General features: G+C 61.6%; 1 protein-coding gene across 7 annotated transcripts in view; it reads left to right on the top strand.

Moving 5' to 3' along the window:
- Window positions 1-1517: 1517 nt before the first annotated feature.
- PSTPIP1 (proline-serine-threonine phosphatase interacting protein 1) overlaps window positions 1518-16271 on the top strand; it is a 40111-nt gene continuing 25357 nt past the window's right edge. For 6 of the 7 annotated variants that reach the window (XM_025472093.3, XM_025472091.3, XM_025472092.3 and 3 more), the window contains exon 1: window positions 1728-1901. In XM_025472093.3, coding sequence (XP_025327878.1) covers window positions 1866-1901 — 36 coding nt within the window. In that variant the 5' untranslated portion in view covers window positions 1728-1865. Of the gene's footprint in view, window positions 1902-16271 lie in introns of all 7 variants that reach the window. The other variant, XM_025472099.3, reaches the window with a different exon arrangement.

Genomic DNA, 16271 nt, shown 5'->3' with positions numbered 1-16271 from the left:
GGGAGACCTGGGCCGAGAGCTCAGGAGCCTCTGGACGGCCCCGGGAGGGGGAACCTCCTGCGTGGGGTCCCTGGGGTGGCCCGGGGGGATTTGCCCGGTCAGGAGGGCCAGGAAGATGCGCCGAGACGGAGGCTGGAGAGCAGAGGAGAAAAGTACAGCGGCGAGAAAGGCACCTTCAGGCAAGTGGGAAAAGGCTTGTTGGGGTGATGAGAGGAACCCCTGGGGAGGCAGGGGAAGGGCCTGGCTGTGCAGTTTCCTGCCAAGGAGAGGGTGGAGGCCTTCTCTTACCAGGGGCTTCTGTCTGCCTCCAGAACTAGAGGCATCAGCCCCACTGACAGATGGACAAACTGAGGCCAGGGAGCAGTTCGTGCCATGATGGTGGTGCTCCGGGTCCTGGGGTACGGGGCGGCCTCACACGAGCTGGCATCGGCTACCGGTGACACAGACCTTGGGGCCTTCAATGCTGAGGATGTTTATTGGCTCAAACCTAAGGGTTCTGGAGGCAGGGGTGCCCTGCAGGTGCTGGAGGCAGGGCAGCCTGCTGTGCCGGGCCCTCCCCGGGGCGGCTGGGCCCAGGTACAGCTGCGCCCCATCTGGAAGCACCGGGCAGCTCAGCTCCCGTCCGCTCCAGCTCTCATCTCTCTTATCGCCCGTCTGAGGCATCGGTGAGGTGATGACTTGTGGCCAAGGCTGACTCACCCCTTCTCGCCTACCCACCCTGGGCTCGGGGCCCCGAAGGTGCGTTCTGCTGAGTGGCCAGGCCCCGGATCCTGGGCTCCGCGTGGGGGCGGCCAGGGCCCCTTCCAAGGTGGCAGCAGACAGCGTCCCCAGCACCTGCCCAACCAAACTGGGAATCCGGGCCGTGCTCTCCACGTGGGCTCCCTCCTAGAGATGGGGGCGGGTGCTGGAGAGCTGGAGGGTGAATTAGGGTCCCTCGACCACTGCAGGGCAGGGCCAGACAGACAAACACGATGCCTTATAATCCCATCATCTTGGCTCCGCCACCATCTTCCTGCCCCAGAGACACAGGGGGCAGCGACCACCAGACCTCCCACCCTCTTACGAGGGCTAGCTGCCTGTCCCCCGTCTCTGTCCCCCCCAGCTGTCTGCCCCCAGACCGTGACCCCCTTGAGGGGGGCTGTATCGGGGCACCAGGCAGCCAGAGCCTGGCTGGCCAGTGGGGGTGTGGCTTGGCCCAGAGCTGGGGGGGGCCAACGGCACTCAGGTCCTGCCCTGTGCTGGCCCGCACCTTTGGGGGCTCCAGGGTCCCTAAGTCAATGCCTCGGAGAGTGGCCTCACTAGGGCTTCCCCAGGGGTGGCAGGTGGCAGGCGGGGCTGCAGGAGGGAGCCCCGCGGCTCCACTTCCTGTGGCGAGGGCCCTGCTGCCTGCCCCTGGGCGCTTGCACAAGCCTCCCCACCCAGAGCGTGCTCACCCCTGCAGCCTGACTGGTCTGCACACTGCGGGTGGCGGGACACCAGGGCCCGCCCTCCCATCCTGAAGGCCGCGGCTCCTTCCTCATTTTGCTGCTGCTGCTATAGCCCCAAACAAAACAGGTTGGGTCCTTCCCTCCGTTGGGGCGGCTCCTCTGGCTTGCAGCTGCCTCGGAGGCGCCAGCCGGGAGGGGCCTGGGCAGCCGCAGCGGGACGGCCTGCGCCTGGTGCTGGCTGCTGGCTGCTGGCTGCTGGCTCCTGGCTCCCGGCTCCTGGCTGCTAGCTCCTGGCTGCTGGCTGCTGGCTGCTGGCTCCTGGCTCCTGGCTCCTGGCTCCCGGCTCCCGGCTGCTGGCTCCTGGCTGCTGGCTGCTGGCCCTCCTCAGCCCTGGCTGTGTGGCAGGAGAGCGAGCTGAGCTGCACCAGTCGCCCCAGGATGATGCCTCAGCTGCAGTTCAGAGATGCCTTTTGGGTGAGTGAAGCCGCCGGGGCACTGGACAAGTGCAGTGGGCACCGGGAGGCCAGCCAGGCTGAAATCCCCCCGCCCCGCGGTTGATGGGGATGCGGCTCCAGAAGGAGGTTTTCTCATAAAAACAGCAGCTGACTTTTGGCCTTAACCACCGCAACCTGCGCTCCTGTCTTTCTGGGTCGGGGAGGGAGAGGCCCTTGGCCTGGGCACCTGGGAGGCTCTCCACCCGCCTGACCTCCGAGAGCACTGCCCCAGGGTCTCTGTGGGAGGATCCAATCTGTGGTGCAAGCCGGGGCAGGCCCAGGGAGGCGAGGGCGGGGGCGCCAAGGGGCTTGGGTTCCCGAATTCGGGTCTTGGCTCTGCTACTTAGGGAGGGGGCAAGCCGCGCGACCTCTCCTGCCTCGTTTCCCCAGTTGTTCGGGCCAGGTCAGCCTTAAGGACGGTCTCAGCTGGCGAGACTCGAGGGGGGATCTAAGGCGGAGTCGCAGCCCTTCGCCGGCCTGCCCGGGCAGGTCTTCTCCTGCACGCCGCCTCTCGTCCTCGCCGCCTCGGGCCCTGTAGGAGGCCGCAGGGCAGGGCAGCCCCCTGCCCCCTTGCCCAGTGCAGGTGCACCTCACGTCCCCTGCGTGAGACAGCGACCCCCGCAGGCTCCAGGTGACGGGCTTGGCGTGGCCATGCGGCCTGCAAGCCGCCTCGGCCGGATCCCTGCAGCTTTCTCTGCGGTGGCGTGACCCTCGCCCTCTGCTTCCCGGGCTCCGGCTGGCCCAGTGGCCCAGAGAGAGCGCAGACCCTCCACCGAGGGGGGGGTGAGGGTCCCGAGGACAGAGTACTCCCTGGCCCCTCACTCAGTCGCGCAGCCACAGCCAACAGCCCCCCCCCCCACCCCGGGCCCTTTCCTGGGGCGGCCAGGGGTGGTGAGAGGCCAGGGCGGTGAGAGGCCAGGGCGGTGAGAGCGGACGAGCCAGGCCTGCCTTCCCTTCCGGGCCCTGCTCTGCTTGGGGCCTGTGGTCAGCGTGCAAATGGCCTGCGTCCGGCCTGCCCTGACCGCACAGTGGGCAGAGGGCCGGCTGCGGGGCACCCTGTTCCTTGCTGGGCCTCTCTCTCCCCATCTCTACAAGAGAGAAATGGGCTTAGGTCAGGGGAGCCAATGGCAGGGCCGCCTGGGCCCAACCAAGCAGCAGGGGGGCGGCGGTTGCGGTGGGGGCGGGGCGGTGAGTCAGCACCCCGGCTCCGGAGGAGCTGAAGGGGCGCAAAGTGGGGGAAAGACGCAGGCCTGGAAAGCAGGATGCTCTGTGGCCCAGGGCGGACCCAGAGACCCTGCACATTTGGCCCCTGGAAATCTGTGCCAGCCCAGGGCCCCAGGGCAGAAGGGTGGCTAGGAGCAGCCCCCCATAGGGCCTGGGCCGTGGGGGATGGCATGGGGGGTGGCAGGGAAGGAAGGGGCCCACCTGGGGCCAGCGGTGCTCTGTGCTTGCCCCTCCCCTGGGCCGTGCGGGCTCCAGGAGCTGTGGTGCCTCCCTCCTCCTCTGCTGGCTCTGGGCAGGAGCGGGACTCTAGCCTGGGGAAGCCGGGGCTCTATCCTGGAGATGCTGGGGCTCTAGCCTGGGGAAGCCGGGGCTCTATCCTGGGGGTAGCTGGGGCTCTATCCTGGGGAAGCCGGGGCTCTATCTTGGGGGTCGCTGGGGCTCTATCCTGGGGAAGCCAGGGCTCTAGCCTGGAGGTAGCTGGGGCTCTATCCTGGGGAAGCCGGGGCTCTATCTTGGAGGTAGCTGGGCTCTATCCTGGGGAAGCCGGGGCTCTATCCTGGGGATGCTGGGACTCTAGCCTGGGGAAGCCGGAGCTCTAGCCTGGGGGTAGCTGGGGCTCTATCCTGGGGAAGCCGGGACTCTATCCTGGGGAAGCCGGGGCTCTATCCTGGGGGTAGCCGGGGCTCTATCCTGGGGGTAGCTGGGGCTCTATCCTGGGGAAGCCGGGGCTCTATCCTGGGGGTAGCTGGGGCTCTATCCTGGGGGAAGCCGGGGCTCTATCCTGGGGGTAGCTGGGGCTCTAGCCTGGGGGTAGCCGGGACTCTATCCTGGGGAAGCCGGGGCTCTATCCTGGGGGTAGCTGGGGCTCTATCCTGGGGAAGCCGGGGCTCTAGCCTGGGGAAGCCGGGGCTCTATCCTGGGGAAGCCGGGGCTCTATCCTGGGGGTAGCTGGGGCTCTAGCCTGGGGGTAGCTGGGGCTCTAGCCTGGGGGAAGCCGGGACTCTATCCTGGGGAAGCCGGGGCTCTATCCTGGGGGTAGCTGGGGCTCTATCCTGGGGAAGCCGGGGCTCTATCCTGGGGGTAGCCGGGGCTCTATCCTGGGGGTAGCCGGGGCTCTATCCTGGGGGTAGCTGGGGCTCTATCCTGGGGAAGCCGGGGCTCTGTCCTGGGGGTAGCTGGGGCTCTATCCTGGGGAAGCCGGGGCTCTATCCTGGGGGTAGCCGGGGCTCTATCCTGGGGGTAGCCGGGGCTCTATCCTGGGGGTAGCTGGGGCTCTATCCTGGGGAAGCCGGGGCTCTATCCTGGGGGTAGCCGGGGCTCTATCCTGGGGGTAGCCGGGGCTCTATCCTGGGGGTAGCTGGGGCTCTATCCTGGGGAAGCCGGGGCTCTGTCCTGGGGGTAGCTGGGGCTCTAGCCTGGGGGTAGCTGGGGCTCTAGCCTGGGGGAAGCCGGGACTCTATCCTGGGGAAGCCGGGGCTCTATCCTGGGGGTAGCTGGGGCTCTATCCTGGGGAAGCCGGGGCTCTATCCTGGGGGTAGCTGGGGCTCTATCCTGGGGGTAGCCGGGGCTCTATCCTGGGGGTAGCTGGGGCTCTATCCTGGGGGTAGCTGGGGCTCTATCCTGGGGAAGCCGGGGCTCTGTCCTGGGGGTAGCTGGGGCTCTATCCTGGGGAAGCCGGGGCTCTATCCTGGGGGTAGCTGGGGCTCTATCCTGGGGAAGCCGGGGCTCTGTCCTGGGGGTAGCTGGGGCTCTATCCTGGGGAAGCCGGGGCTCTATCCTGGGGGTAGCCGGGGCTCTATCCTGGGGGTAGCCGGGGCTCTATCCTGGGGGTAGCTGGGGCTCTATCCTGGGGAAGCCGGGGCTCTGTCCTGGGGGTAGCTGGGGCTCTATCCTGGGGAAGCCGGGGCTCTATCCTGGGGGTAGCCGGGGCTCTATCCTGGGGAAGCCGGGGCTCTATCCTGGGGGTAGCCGGGGCTCTATCCTGGGGGTAGCTGGGGCTCTATCCTGGGGGTAGCCGGGGCTCTATCCTGGGGAAGCCGGGGCTCTGTCCTGGGGGTAGCTGGGGCTCTATCCTGGGGAAGCCGGGGCTCTATCCTGGGGGTAGCTGGGGCTCTATCCTGGGGAAGCCGGGGCTCTGTCCTGGGGGTAGCTGGGGCTCTATCCTGGGGAAGCCGGGGCTCTATCCTGGGGGTAGCCGGGGCTCTATCCTGGGGGTAGCCGGGGCTCTATCCTGGGGGTAGCTGGGGCTCTATCCTGGGGAAGCCGGGGCTCTGTCCTGGGGGTAGCTGGGGCTCTAGCCTGGGGGTAGCTGGGGCTCTAGCCTGGGGGAAGCCGGGACTCTATCCTGGGGAAGCCGGGGCTCTATCCTGGGGGTAGCTGGGGCTCTATCCTGGGGAAGCCGGGGCTCTATCCTGGGGGTAGCCGGGGCTCTATCCTGGGGGTAGCTGGGGCTCTATCCTGGGGAAGCCGGGGCTCTGTCCTGGGGGTAGCTGGGGCTCTATCCTGGGGAAGCCGGGGCTCTATCCTGGGGGTAGCCGGGGCTCTATCCTGGGGGTAGCCGGGGCTCTATCCTGGGGGTAGCTGGGGCTCTATCCTGGGGAAGCCGGGGCTCTGTCCTGGGGGTAGCTGGGGCTCTAGCCTGGGGGTAGCTGGGGCTCTAGCCTGGGGGAAGCCGGGACTCTATCCTGGGGAAGCCGGGGCTCTATCCTGGGGTAGCTGGGGCTCTATCCTGGGGGTAGCTGGGGCTCTATCCTGGGGGTAGCTGGGGCTCTATCCTGGGGGTAGCCGGGGCTCTATCCTGGGGGTAGCTGGGGCTCTATCCTGGGGGTAGCTGGGGCTCTATCCTGGGGAAGCCGGGGCTCTGTCCTGGGGGTAGCTGGGGCTCTATCCTGGGGAAGCCGGGGCTCTGTCCTGGGGGTAGCTGGGGCTCTAGCCTGGGGGTAGCTGGGGCTCTAGCCTGGGGGAAGCCGGGACTCTATCCTGGGGAAGCCGGGGCTCTATCCTGGGGGTAGCTGGGGCTCTATCCTGGGGAAGCCGGGGCTCTATCCTGGGGGTAGCTGGGGCTCTATCCTGGGGGTAGCTGGGGCTCTATCCTGGGGGTAGCTGGGGCTCTATCCTGGGGGAAGCTGGGGCTCTATCCTGGGGAAGCCGGGGCTCTATTTTGGGGAAGCTGGAGCCGGGAGGAGGAGAGACAGGGCCATGGGAGCCTCTCAGCCCAGTTCTGACAAACGTCCCAGAAGGTCATTATCGTCCTCACTGCAGCCGTCTCCCTGGGGCCCAGCCCCCCCACTCCCAGCTGACCCGGGGAGCTGCAGACGGTGCAGGCACCGTTCTCAGGACGCTACATGGTCCTTCATTTAAGCTGATGAAGCCGACTATCCTCTCTCTACTCTTCAGAGGAGCTAGTGGAGGCCCAGAGGACCTAGGCGGCTGGCCCAGGGCCACACAGTGGGGATCAAGCCCTGACAGGCTAGCTGGGTTGGCTGCCAGCCAGGGAGCTTAACACCCTCTGTCAACACTGCACGACCCTGCGCTCGGGCCACACCAGCAAAATGGGGGGACTTTTCTGTCCTTCCTCCCTCGCAGAGACGTGAGACCAGACATAGTTGATGGGAGTATTTTGAAGCTCAATTTACAGACATATTGACCTAACTGCTGCGGGGATTCCGGGGACAGGGCCCAGCCTGCCCACCCCCACCCCCACCCCCACCCAGCCCTGCCCAGCCCAAGGCTTTAAACCCCATAGCTTGGCAGTTTGAGAACGAGTGGTCTTCAGGAGCGGGGGGAGGGGGGGGATGCGCGAGTTTGAGAACGAGTGGTCTTCAGGGGGGGGGGGGGGGATGCGCGAGCTGGAAGGCTCTTGCCCAGACCCGCTCTGCCGGGCCCGCCGGGATCTAGCACTCGCTCGGGGGAAGACGGAGACAGTAGTTTCTGGGGAGCTAAGAGCTTCTATTAAAGCGCGTACACTTTACTCAAGGGAGATGCCCCGTGAGTGTTATTTAGGGCCTGTGAGCTCTAATTCCACCTGCCACTTTAGCAAGATTAGTCGTCTGGTGTTTTAATTGGTAGTCCACAGGGAACCTGGCGCCCGTGGGGCCTGGCCAAGGCTGGGGGGCCTGTCGGCCGGAGACACGCATTGCCGGCAAGGGAGGGGAGCCCGGAAGCGCAGGCAGTGGGCCGGGTGGGGGCGGCTGCTTGTGGCCCTCGGAGGCCTGCGTCGCGTCGCGTCCGCAGCGCTTCTGTCATCGCGGCCTGACCTCCCAGGGCCCAGGGCCGTTCATGGCCTGCCTTCCTGTGGCGGAGCCAGGCCGGCGGCGTGAGGCAGGAGGGCCAGCCACAGGGGCAGGGCGGCCGAAGTGCTGCTGCGCGCAGGTGATCAAGAGCATCGCAGCCTTGCAGGGCTGGGCCTGGAGCCGGGCTGGGCCTGGGAGCTGGGCCTGGGAGCCGGGCTGGGCCTCGGAGCTGGGCCTGGGAGCCGGGCTGGGCCTCGGAGCTGGGCCTGGGAGCCGGGCTGGGCCTGGAGCCAGGCCTAGCGGAGAGACAGAGCCGAGGGCTTGAATCCAGCCGGAGCTGAGAGGCCTGGGTCTCAGCAGCGGGTCCTGCCCCCGCCTCCCAGCCCCTCCTTGCGGAGCCTGTGCTCCCGGGGCATCCGGGCTCTGTGCCGGGACACTTGTCTGCACCCTTGGCACAGGGCTGCCCGGCAAGGGACGGTGTTCAGTGTCCGCGGAACAGATGTACGAGAGGTGATCGCCTCCACGGTCCCACTACCTTCCTGAACCCATTTTCTCCTTCGTTTCACTTTATTCCATCCTACAAGCACTTGTTGAGCAGCAGGCTCTGCTCCATGGTCCCAGCTGGACGCAGACTCCCTGCCGCCTCCAGGCAGGTGGATGGGCCAGCGTGGCTCGGGGGTGGGGGGGTCTCTGCGCAGCCCCGGGGAGGAGGCCCCCACACACACCGGCTGTGGGATGCGTCAGGAGGGGCAGTGCTCTTTGCTGGGCCTTCCCACCCCATCCGCAGCTCCCTCCCAGAGCCTTGCCCAGAAGCCCCGGGGCACCGTCTTGAGAGGGAAGCTCTAGTTCTGGACCCGGTTCTACTGAGACCCACGTCCTGTCCCTCTAGGGTTGTTACTAGGAAAAGCAAGGACTGGGGGAGCCTGGGCTGGGGGAGTCTGGGCTTCGTACACTAAAGTGGCATCTCACCAGGCGTTGGGCAGGAGCTGCAAGGGGCTGGAGGGAGCGAGCCTGAACTTTGCCCTCTGACCTGAAGTCACATCTCTCCCCTGTGTGGCCGGGTGGGCACCAGTGTCATCCCGAAACCTGCCAGGCTGGGAGGAGCCGAACCCCACACAGGGGACAGAGGAAGACACCACTTTCCTGGTGCAGGAACGACTCACTAGGGAGATCCGGGGGGCTAACCCCGTCGCCTCTTCCACTTCCTGGCTCTGAGACTCTCAGGTTCCCCATTTAGGAGGGAAGCCCTGCTCTTACCTGTCAATCCGGGTCCCGGGGCCTCACCGAAAACCAGGAGAGGCGAGGTTCCCTGGGCACCTACTCTGTTCTGAGCGCTTGAAGCTCTGTGTGTACTTTCTGAAAAGATAAAACCAGTAGGTCTAAGACCCTAAAGGGAAAACAGGAAAATAGAGGAAACCAGGAAAAAAAGCCTCTTTAGTCTCATGGCACAAAGACAGTTGGCCGGTGATGTTTTGCTGCGCTTCCCTAAGGTCATTTCACACATGGTGTGCACGGTATCGGATTCTCCCCTAATTTCTTTTTCTTGCACTTTAAGATTTATTTTTAATTGGGGCAAAGTAGGCCTCGCATGAAAATCAGCATCTAAACTTTGAAGCGCGCAGCTCAGTCGGTCCCTGCGGACACCCCTCCCACCCCTTTCCAACGTGATTCCATTTTGAGCATATGTGGGTGCGGGTGCGATTTCCTCGCTGCAAAACCCCATTGTTAGAGGCTACACGGTCCAGTTCACGGGCTCGGGAGACACAGGATTCATTTATCCAATCCCCCACTGCTGGACATTTAGGTGGCTGCGGCCGGTTATTCGTTATTTCTGGCCAGAGATGCAATGCGTAGATCTCTGTGTATCAAAATTTTTCACTTGAGGATTATTTCCTTGGGTGGATTTCCGGAAGAAGGGACGTTCCCGGGTGAGAGAGTGGGGCCGCGTTCCTACCTGGGCAGGAAGGAGGGAGCAGAGCCGCCCGGAGGGGGTGGGGACAGGCCTGGAGGGTCCGCTGGGGAGGCCTTGGGGACAGGGGAGGCCGGGCCGGGGGGCAGGCCCTCCCGAGCCACAGGGGGGCTGGGGGCCCTGGCTGTCTCCCCGGGCGCCTCCTGGGCGGCCCCCTACAAGTCAGCAGGGATTTCTGTGGTTCTGGAAGTAACGTTGTCTTTCCATTTCCGCCTTAATTTTCTGCAAGTGAACACAGGCTACGTATGACATCTCTTTCTGGCTTTTTGAGGGCGAGCAGGTGCGTGGGGCTGGGGGAGGGCGGAGGGAGCACATCCCAGGCGGACCCGCCCCCGCGTGGAGCCCGCAGGACACTCGGTCTCACGCCCCGACATCCTGACCTGAGCCGAGATCAAGAGTCAGATGCTTGACCCACCGAGCCACCGAGCTGTCACCCTATTTGTCACTCGAAAGGAAAATATCTATAAAAGCAAAACTAAGCAATTCTTGTTTTCAAGCCTGAGCTGGTGTTTCTCGGTGAGACCTGGCCTGACAGCGCGCCGGCTTCCGCATGCTCCGTGGCGCTGTGTGGCTCCCAGAGGCCCCGGGCCCGAGGGCTGGCGTGCGCGCATCCCCGCCGCGGCCCGCTGTCTGACGGTGAGGTGGCAGGGCGTGCGGTCCTGCCTCTGCCCCTGGCGGCCTGCAGGTGGTCACCGGGAGGGTTGCGGGCCGGCAGTGCGAGAGAGCCAGCCGCGCCTCGACTTGATTCTTACTGGAAGACCCGACCTGCTTCTCAAAGGCCCTCTCGGGGCTCCAGTCCCCAGGGACTTGGGTACCCTTCCCGGCCGTTCCTGGCACCTGCGCCCAGCCGGGGGAGCCCTGGAACGGAGAGGCAGGGCCTGGCTTGGGCTTCGAAGGGTGGCCCAGGATTTGGGAGGTGGCAGGAGGGCGGTGGCACTCGGGTGGAAGGACTGGCCTGGGCAAACGCGTGGAAGCGGGGAGTGGACACGTGCCTGGAAGGCAGTTTGTGGCCCAGAGGACTGTGCAGGGCGGCCGGTAGGAAGGCACGACGGCAGCCCGGTTGTGAAAGGCCCTGCGCAGCCCAAGTGCTGGCACAGACACTTCCTTCTCCCCTCTGCTCCCCTCCAGGGGCGGATGCTCTTGTGTGAGGGAGCCTAGAGGCTGCAGCCCGGGGGGGGCGGGGGGTGCCCCTGCTCCTCTCCCGGACTCCGGCGCGTGTCACAAACCACACAATGAGGGGAAACTCGGTGTGGAAACTGAAAGTGCCTGGGCTTCCAGCAAGAGAGCGGCCCCGGTGCCCGGGGAGCTGCCCGCGCCAGGGCTCGTCCTTGGACTAGCTCCAGAAGGGCCTCCCCCAGCCTCCCGAGGGAGACGCTGCACCTTCACTGGCTGTGGCTCGGGGGGGTCATTTCCCGTCTCTGAACTGCAGTGTCCTCACCTGCAGGCCGGCAGAGCGAGGCTCACCTAAGGCAGAGGCGGTCCCCTGGGGCTGCCCCTCTTCTGCTGCCCACCATAGGGAGTCAGCAGAGCGGAAATGGGTTCTTTTTTTTTTTTTTTAAAGATTTTATTTATTTATTCATGAGAGACAGAGAGAGAGAAAGGCAGAGACACAGGCAGAAGGAGAAACAGGCTCCACGCAGGGAGCCTGATGTGGGACTGGATCCCAGGACCCCGGGGTCACGTCCTGGGCCGAAAGCAGGTGCTCACCTGCTGAGCCCCGCAGGCGTCCCCTGCAGAAACAGGTTCCAAGTGACCCAGACTTACGGTCGCATGTTCACCCCCAGGGTGAGCCTCGTACGTGCACCCCGGTTCCCAGAACGCCCCCCCCCCGTTTACCATCACACACTACATTCCAGCATCAGAGAGTCATGCCCACGGCTTCAAGGGACAAGATGCATTTAGTTCCAACAGCAGCCCTGTGGCCTGAGCACTCTTATTCCTATTTTGCAGACAGAAAGCTCCTGGAGGGGGTGTGGGCCTCGGCATGCCACCCAGGTGGGCATGAGGCTGTGGGTGAGGCCTGGCCGCTAAGTTCCCGGGCCTGGGTCCCAGAGCCCTTGGTGGTTTGCTGGGACCTGGTGCCCTGAGCAGGGGCGAATGACAGCCCCTTCCGCCGATGTTGACAGCACCTGCTGTTGGGCAATAGGAAGGGCAGCTGGCACTCCAGAGACTACAGCCAGGGCAGGGATGCGGTGGCCGGCCGGGGCCCAGGGCTTCTCAGCAGCAGAGGGGGGACAAGGGAAGCTGAGCCCTACTGGGGAGAGAAAAGGGGGAGATGGGCTGAGGTGGGAGAGTGGGAGAGTGCCTGGTATGTTCGAGGGACAAGGAGGCTGGGGTGTCTGGGGCCAAGTGAACGAGGTGGGGAGTCCTTGGAGATAAGACGGGGTATGTACAGGGAGCCAGATCTAGTGGGACTGTGGTCTCAAAGGTCCCGATGCTCGGGCCACGTCCAAGGCCAATCACATCTGAATTTCAGGTGGGAGGCTGGGCCTCGGTATCCTCCGAAGTTCTTGAGCGTCTCAGCAGCATCAAGTACACCATTGCTACTGTTTCCAGAACTTTTCATCATCCCGAGCAGAAACTCTGTACCCATCAAGCACTGACTCCTCCCCTCCCTCCCCTCATCTCCTGCTTCTGTCCTACTTCCTATGAATCTGGCTCTGCTAGGAACCTCCTAGATTTGAAATCATACAATATCTGTCCTTCAGTGTCTTGTTTCTTTCCCTCGGCTTGTCTTCGAGGTTCATCCATGTTTCGGGGTGTCTGGGGTGGCACAGTCGTTAAGCATCTGCCTTCATGTCAAGTCAGGATCCCAAGGTCCTTACATAGGCTCAGCCCTGCATCCTCACCATTGGGCTCCGTGCTCAGCAGGGAGTCTGCTTGACCCTCTGCCCCTCCCCCCACTTGTTTTCTCTCTCTCTCTTTCTCTCTCAAATACATAAAATCTTTATATTTTTTAAAGATTTTATTTATTTATTTATGAGAGACACACAGAGAGAGGCAGAGACACAGGCAGAGGGAGAAGCTGACGTGGGACTCCATCCCAGGACCCCAGGATCATGCCCTGGGCTGAAGGCGACGCTAAACCACTGAGCCACATGGGCTGCCCCACATAAAATCTTTTTATTTTTTTATTTTTTTCATAAAATCTTTTTTTACAAAAGTTAATCCGTGTTTCAATAGGTACCAGAATTTCATTTCTTTTTGTGGCTAAACAATATTCCATTCTCTGTATATTCCCTATTTTGTTCATCATTGATCTGTGGATGGACTCTTGTTTGGGTTGTTTCCTCCTTTTGAATATTGTGAATAGTGTTGCTATGAACATAACTGTACAAATATCTGTTTGAATCCCTGCTTTTAGGGCAGCCCGGGCGGCTCAGTGATTTAGCACCGCCTTTGGCCCAGGGCATGATCCTGGGGTCCCGGGATCGAGTCCCACATCAGGCTCCCTGCATGGAGCCTGCTTCTCCCTCTGCCTGTGTCTCTGCCCCTCTCTTTTTCTGTGTGTCTCATGAATAAATAAATAAAATCTTAAAAAAAAAAAAAAAAAGAATCCCTGCTTTTAGGTCTTTGGGGCATTTGCCTAGGAGCGGAATTGCTGTGTCATATGGGTCCCTTCGTTCCACTAGCTCAGTAACGCTAACGTGTGTTCCCCAGCAGCTGCTCCATTTTACACTCCTGTTAACGATGCACAAGACTGGGGATCCCTGGATGGCTCAGTGGTTTAGCACCTGCCTTTGGCCCAGGGTGTGATCCTGGGGTCCCAGGATAGAGTCCCATGTCAGGCTCCCGGCATGGAGCCTGCTTCTCCCTCTGCCTGTGTCTCTGCCTCTCTCTGTCTCTCTGTGTGTCTATCATGAATAAATAAATAAATAATCTTTAAAAAAAACAATGCACAAGACTTACGACTTCTCCACATTATCTCCAGCTTGTGTGCGTGCGCGTGCCCATGTGTGTTTTGATCCCAGCCATCCGACAGGGCGTGAGTGCTTTCCCCTGGGGTTTTAATCTGTATTGCCCTAATGACTAATGTCGGGCATCCTTTCATGTGCTTATTAGCCATTTGTGTATCTTCTTTAGAGGAACATCTATTCACGACCTTTGTCTCCTTTTGAATTATTTGTGTTTGCTGTGTTTCATTCTATATTCCGAGTATGAATTCCTTATCATATATATGATGTGCAAATATTTTCTCTCAATTGGTGGGTTGTCTCGTTATTCTCTTGATACTGTCTTTTGATGCACAAAAGTCTTTCATTTTGACAAAATCTAGTTTGTCTAATTTTTCTTTTGTTACCTGTGCTTTTGGTGTCAAATCCAGGAAATCATTACCAAATTCAGTGTCTTGAGGCTGTTCCCCTATGTTTTCTTTTCAGAGTTTTATGGTTTTAGCTCTTACATTAGGTCATTGATCCATTTTGGGCTAATTTTCGTATGTAGTGTAAGGAATGGGTCCAGCTTCGTTCCTCTGCATGTGGCCATCCAGTTCCCCGGTGCCATTTGTTGAAGAGACTGTCCTATTCCCATTGGATGACCCGGACATCTTTGTCAAAAATCATACACGTGTTTGTTTCTGGGCTCTCTATTCTCTCCCATCAGTCTATACGTCTGTCCTGACGGTACCACACTATTTAGATTGCGGTCGGTTTGTATTAAGTTTTGAAATCAGGAGGCACGAGTCTGCCAACTTTGCTCTTTTTCAAGATCACTGACAATCGGAGGTCCTGGGAGGAAGGTTTTTATCATTCCCATTTTACATGTGAGGAAACTGAGTCTTGAGCCTTCCTAAGGTTGCCCAACCTGGACTGGTACCCAGCCTATGACCAACCTTCCGTAGCTCCGCCAGCCTGGGCACTGGAGGAGCACCCTCCTTACAGGCCTGGCCTTCCTGGGTCCTGGCATCAGTCACATTTGTTCCTTTGATTCCAGGGTCAGTTTCTATGCCCTTGCACGTCGGAATGAGAGTCATCACAGACCCCAACGCACAGATGGTGGGTCCTCTGCAGTGGTCCTACCTCCGGCTTCCTGGGCTTCCTTGAGGTCCCACTGGCTCTCACTCCTCAGGGAGCATTGCCCACAGGCCAGGGTCGCCAGCTTCCTCAGTGGCTCATAGGAAGGTCCTGCGGGGAATTGCTGCCTGCCCTGGCCTCGGCCTGCTTGGATCTGAGGGGCCTTTGAAAATCAGGACTTCCGGCCCCGGGACTTCAAGCTGGCTCAGAGGGAAGGTGAAGCAGCGCACGGTCGCAGGCTGCCCAGGGCTCGGTCGGGAGCCCCAGCACCCCAGGGTCTAGAGGGCGGTATCTTGCTCTATTTAGACATGTATTTTCCTGCAGCGCGGCTCCCTGCCAGGTGCACACCGTCTGCGTCGGGCAGGGTAGGCAGACTCCCAGTCTCCAACACAGAACCCTTACTTGGAGGGCGCCTTACTTGGTCAGACTGCCTTTAAAGCCCGGTGCCCCGCTGGGATCCTACTCCACTCACGGGGTGGCCCTGCTGAGCCCCTCCACTCTCTGAGCCTCTGATTTTTGTGGGCAGGAAATAGAGATGTGGCAACACGATGTTAGTGGCCACTTAGGGGCCAGGAGCCCGACATGCAGACCCCCTGCATGTACAGGACCCAGCCAGCACCCAGGCTTGGAGAGCTTTGCAGCCAGAGCTCAGAGTCCGTCCGGAGACCCAGAACTCGCCAAGGCTGGCAGGGGAGGCCAAAGGGCCTTCTCCAGAGGCTGCAGGGGTCTGTCCCTGCCTTCAGGAAAAGCGTGGCGATGGGAATGGGCTCCTCTGCAGCTCCAGGGTCCATCTCTGTCTCTCAAGCAAGTCCCAAGGCCAAGGGAGGAGCACCTCACAGTCCCAAGGAAATAGAACCCTGTGAGGGCACGAGGTTCAACGGCTCATCCCATTTTACAAATAAAAAAAAAAAAGAAATGCATTAGAGAGATTGGAAGCAACCAAATAAGTGTTACTGGATTCAAACCTAGCTCTCCTTTCTTATTTCCTTTCTTTTACTTAATATGTGCTCATCACCGTGGCCACCATTTTCCAGGAACTTAGTAAGTGTCAGGTGCTGCTTGTTGGGCTCCCCCGAGTACTTTCATTTAGTCCCCAGAGTCCAGAGGGGAGCAATAGGTTCATGTCCATTTTACAGAGGAGGGACTGAGTGCTTGGGAGGCTCAGTGACTTGCCCAAGGCCGCGCCGAGTGTGTGCATGGGACTGGGCAGGACTAGAACCCAGGGCCTGAGCTCTTGCCACATTCAACTGCCTGGACTTCCCCTGGGGGGCCTCCCCGGGCAGGTGTCGGCAGTGTGGGAGGGGTGATACTTGGGGAATGGGATGTGCAGGGACAGCAGGTGCACCTTCGTGCCAGCTTCTAGTGTCTGGCTGGTCACCCACAAGCTGGAGCCCATGCGGCAAGGAGCCCTGAGTGGCCGGGCCAGGGCAGGGGGTGCACAGTGCCTGTGCTTGCTCGAGGGGTCAGTCTCCTGCAGGGCTCAGGGCCCGGGGTGGCTCAGTCCCCTCCTTTCCTCCCTCACCCGTCCTCTGCCTCCCACCTCCTCCCTTCCCCACCTCGCCCGGCAGCTGCTTCCTACCCCACCCAGTGCTAGATCAAGGCACCTCTCTAGCGGCTCGGTGGGGGCGGTACAGAGGAGCTCCCTCCTGGTGCTGAGCCCTGGGTGGTCCTCTGGGGCGCTCCAGGGCCTTCTGAGGATTAGAGGTGACAGGGTATTTGGAGCACTGGCCTCTACCCTTGCATGTCACCCAGCTCGCTTCCCCTGAACTCGGAACCTGAGCTGGAACCTGCTTCCCCTTCCCTCTGGGGAAGGTCTGCACCTGCTCAGGAGTCTCCCGTCCAGCCTCAGGCTGCCTCACAGAGGCCTGCTCCAGCGCCCCCAGAGCTCACCTGTACCTCTCAGAGCTCCCCGT

The sequence above is a fragment of the Canis lupus genome, chromosome 30, assembly GCF_003254725.2.
Source record: "Canis lupus dingo isolate Sandy chromosome 30, ASM325472v2, whole genome shotgun sequence".
In the NCBI taxonomy this organism is placed as follows: domain Eukaryota; kingdom Metazoa; phylum Chordata; class Mammalia; order Carnivora; family Canidae; genus Canis; species Canis lupus.
This window is presented reverse-complemented; position numbering and strand designations above follow the sequence as displayed.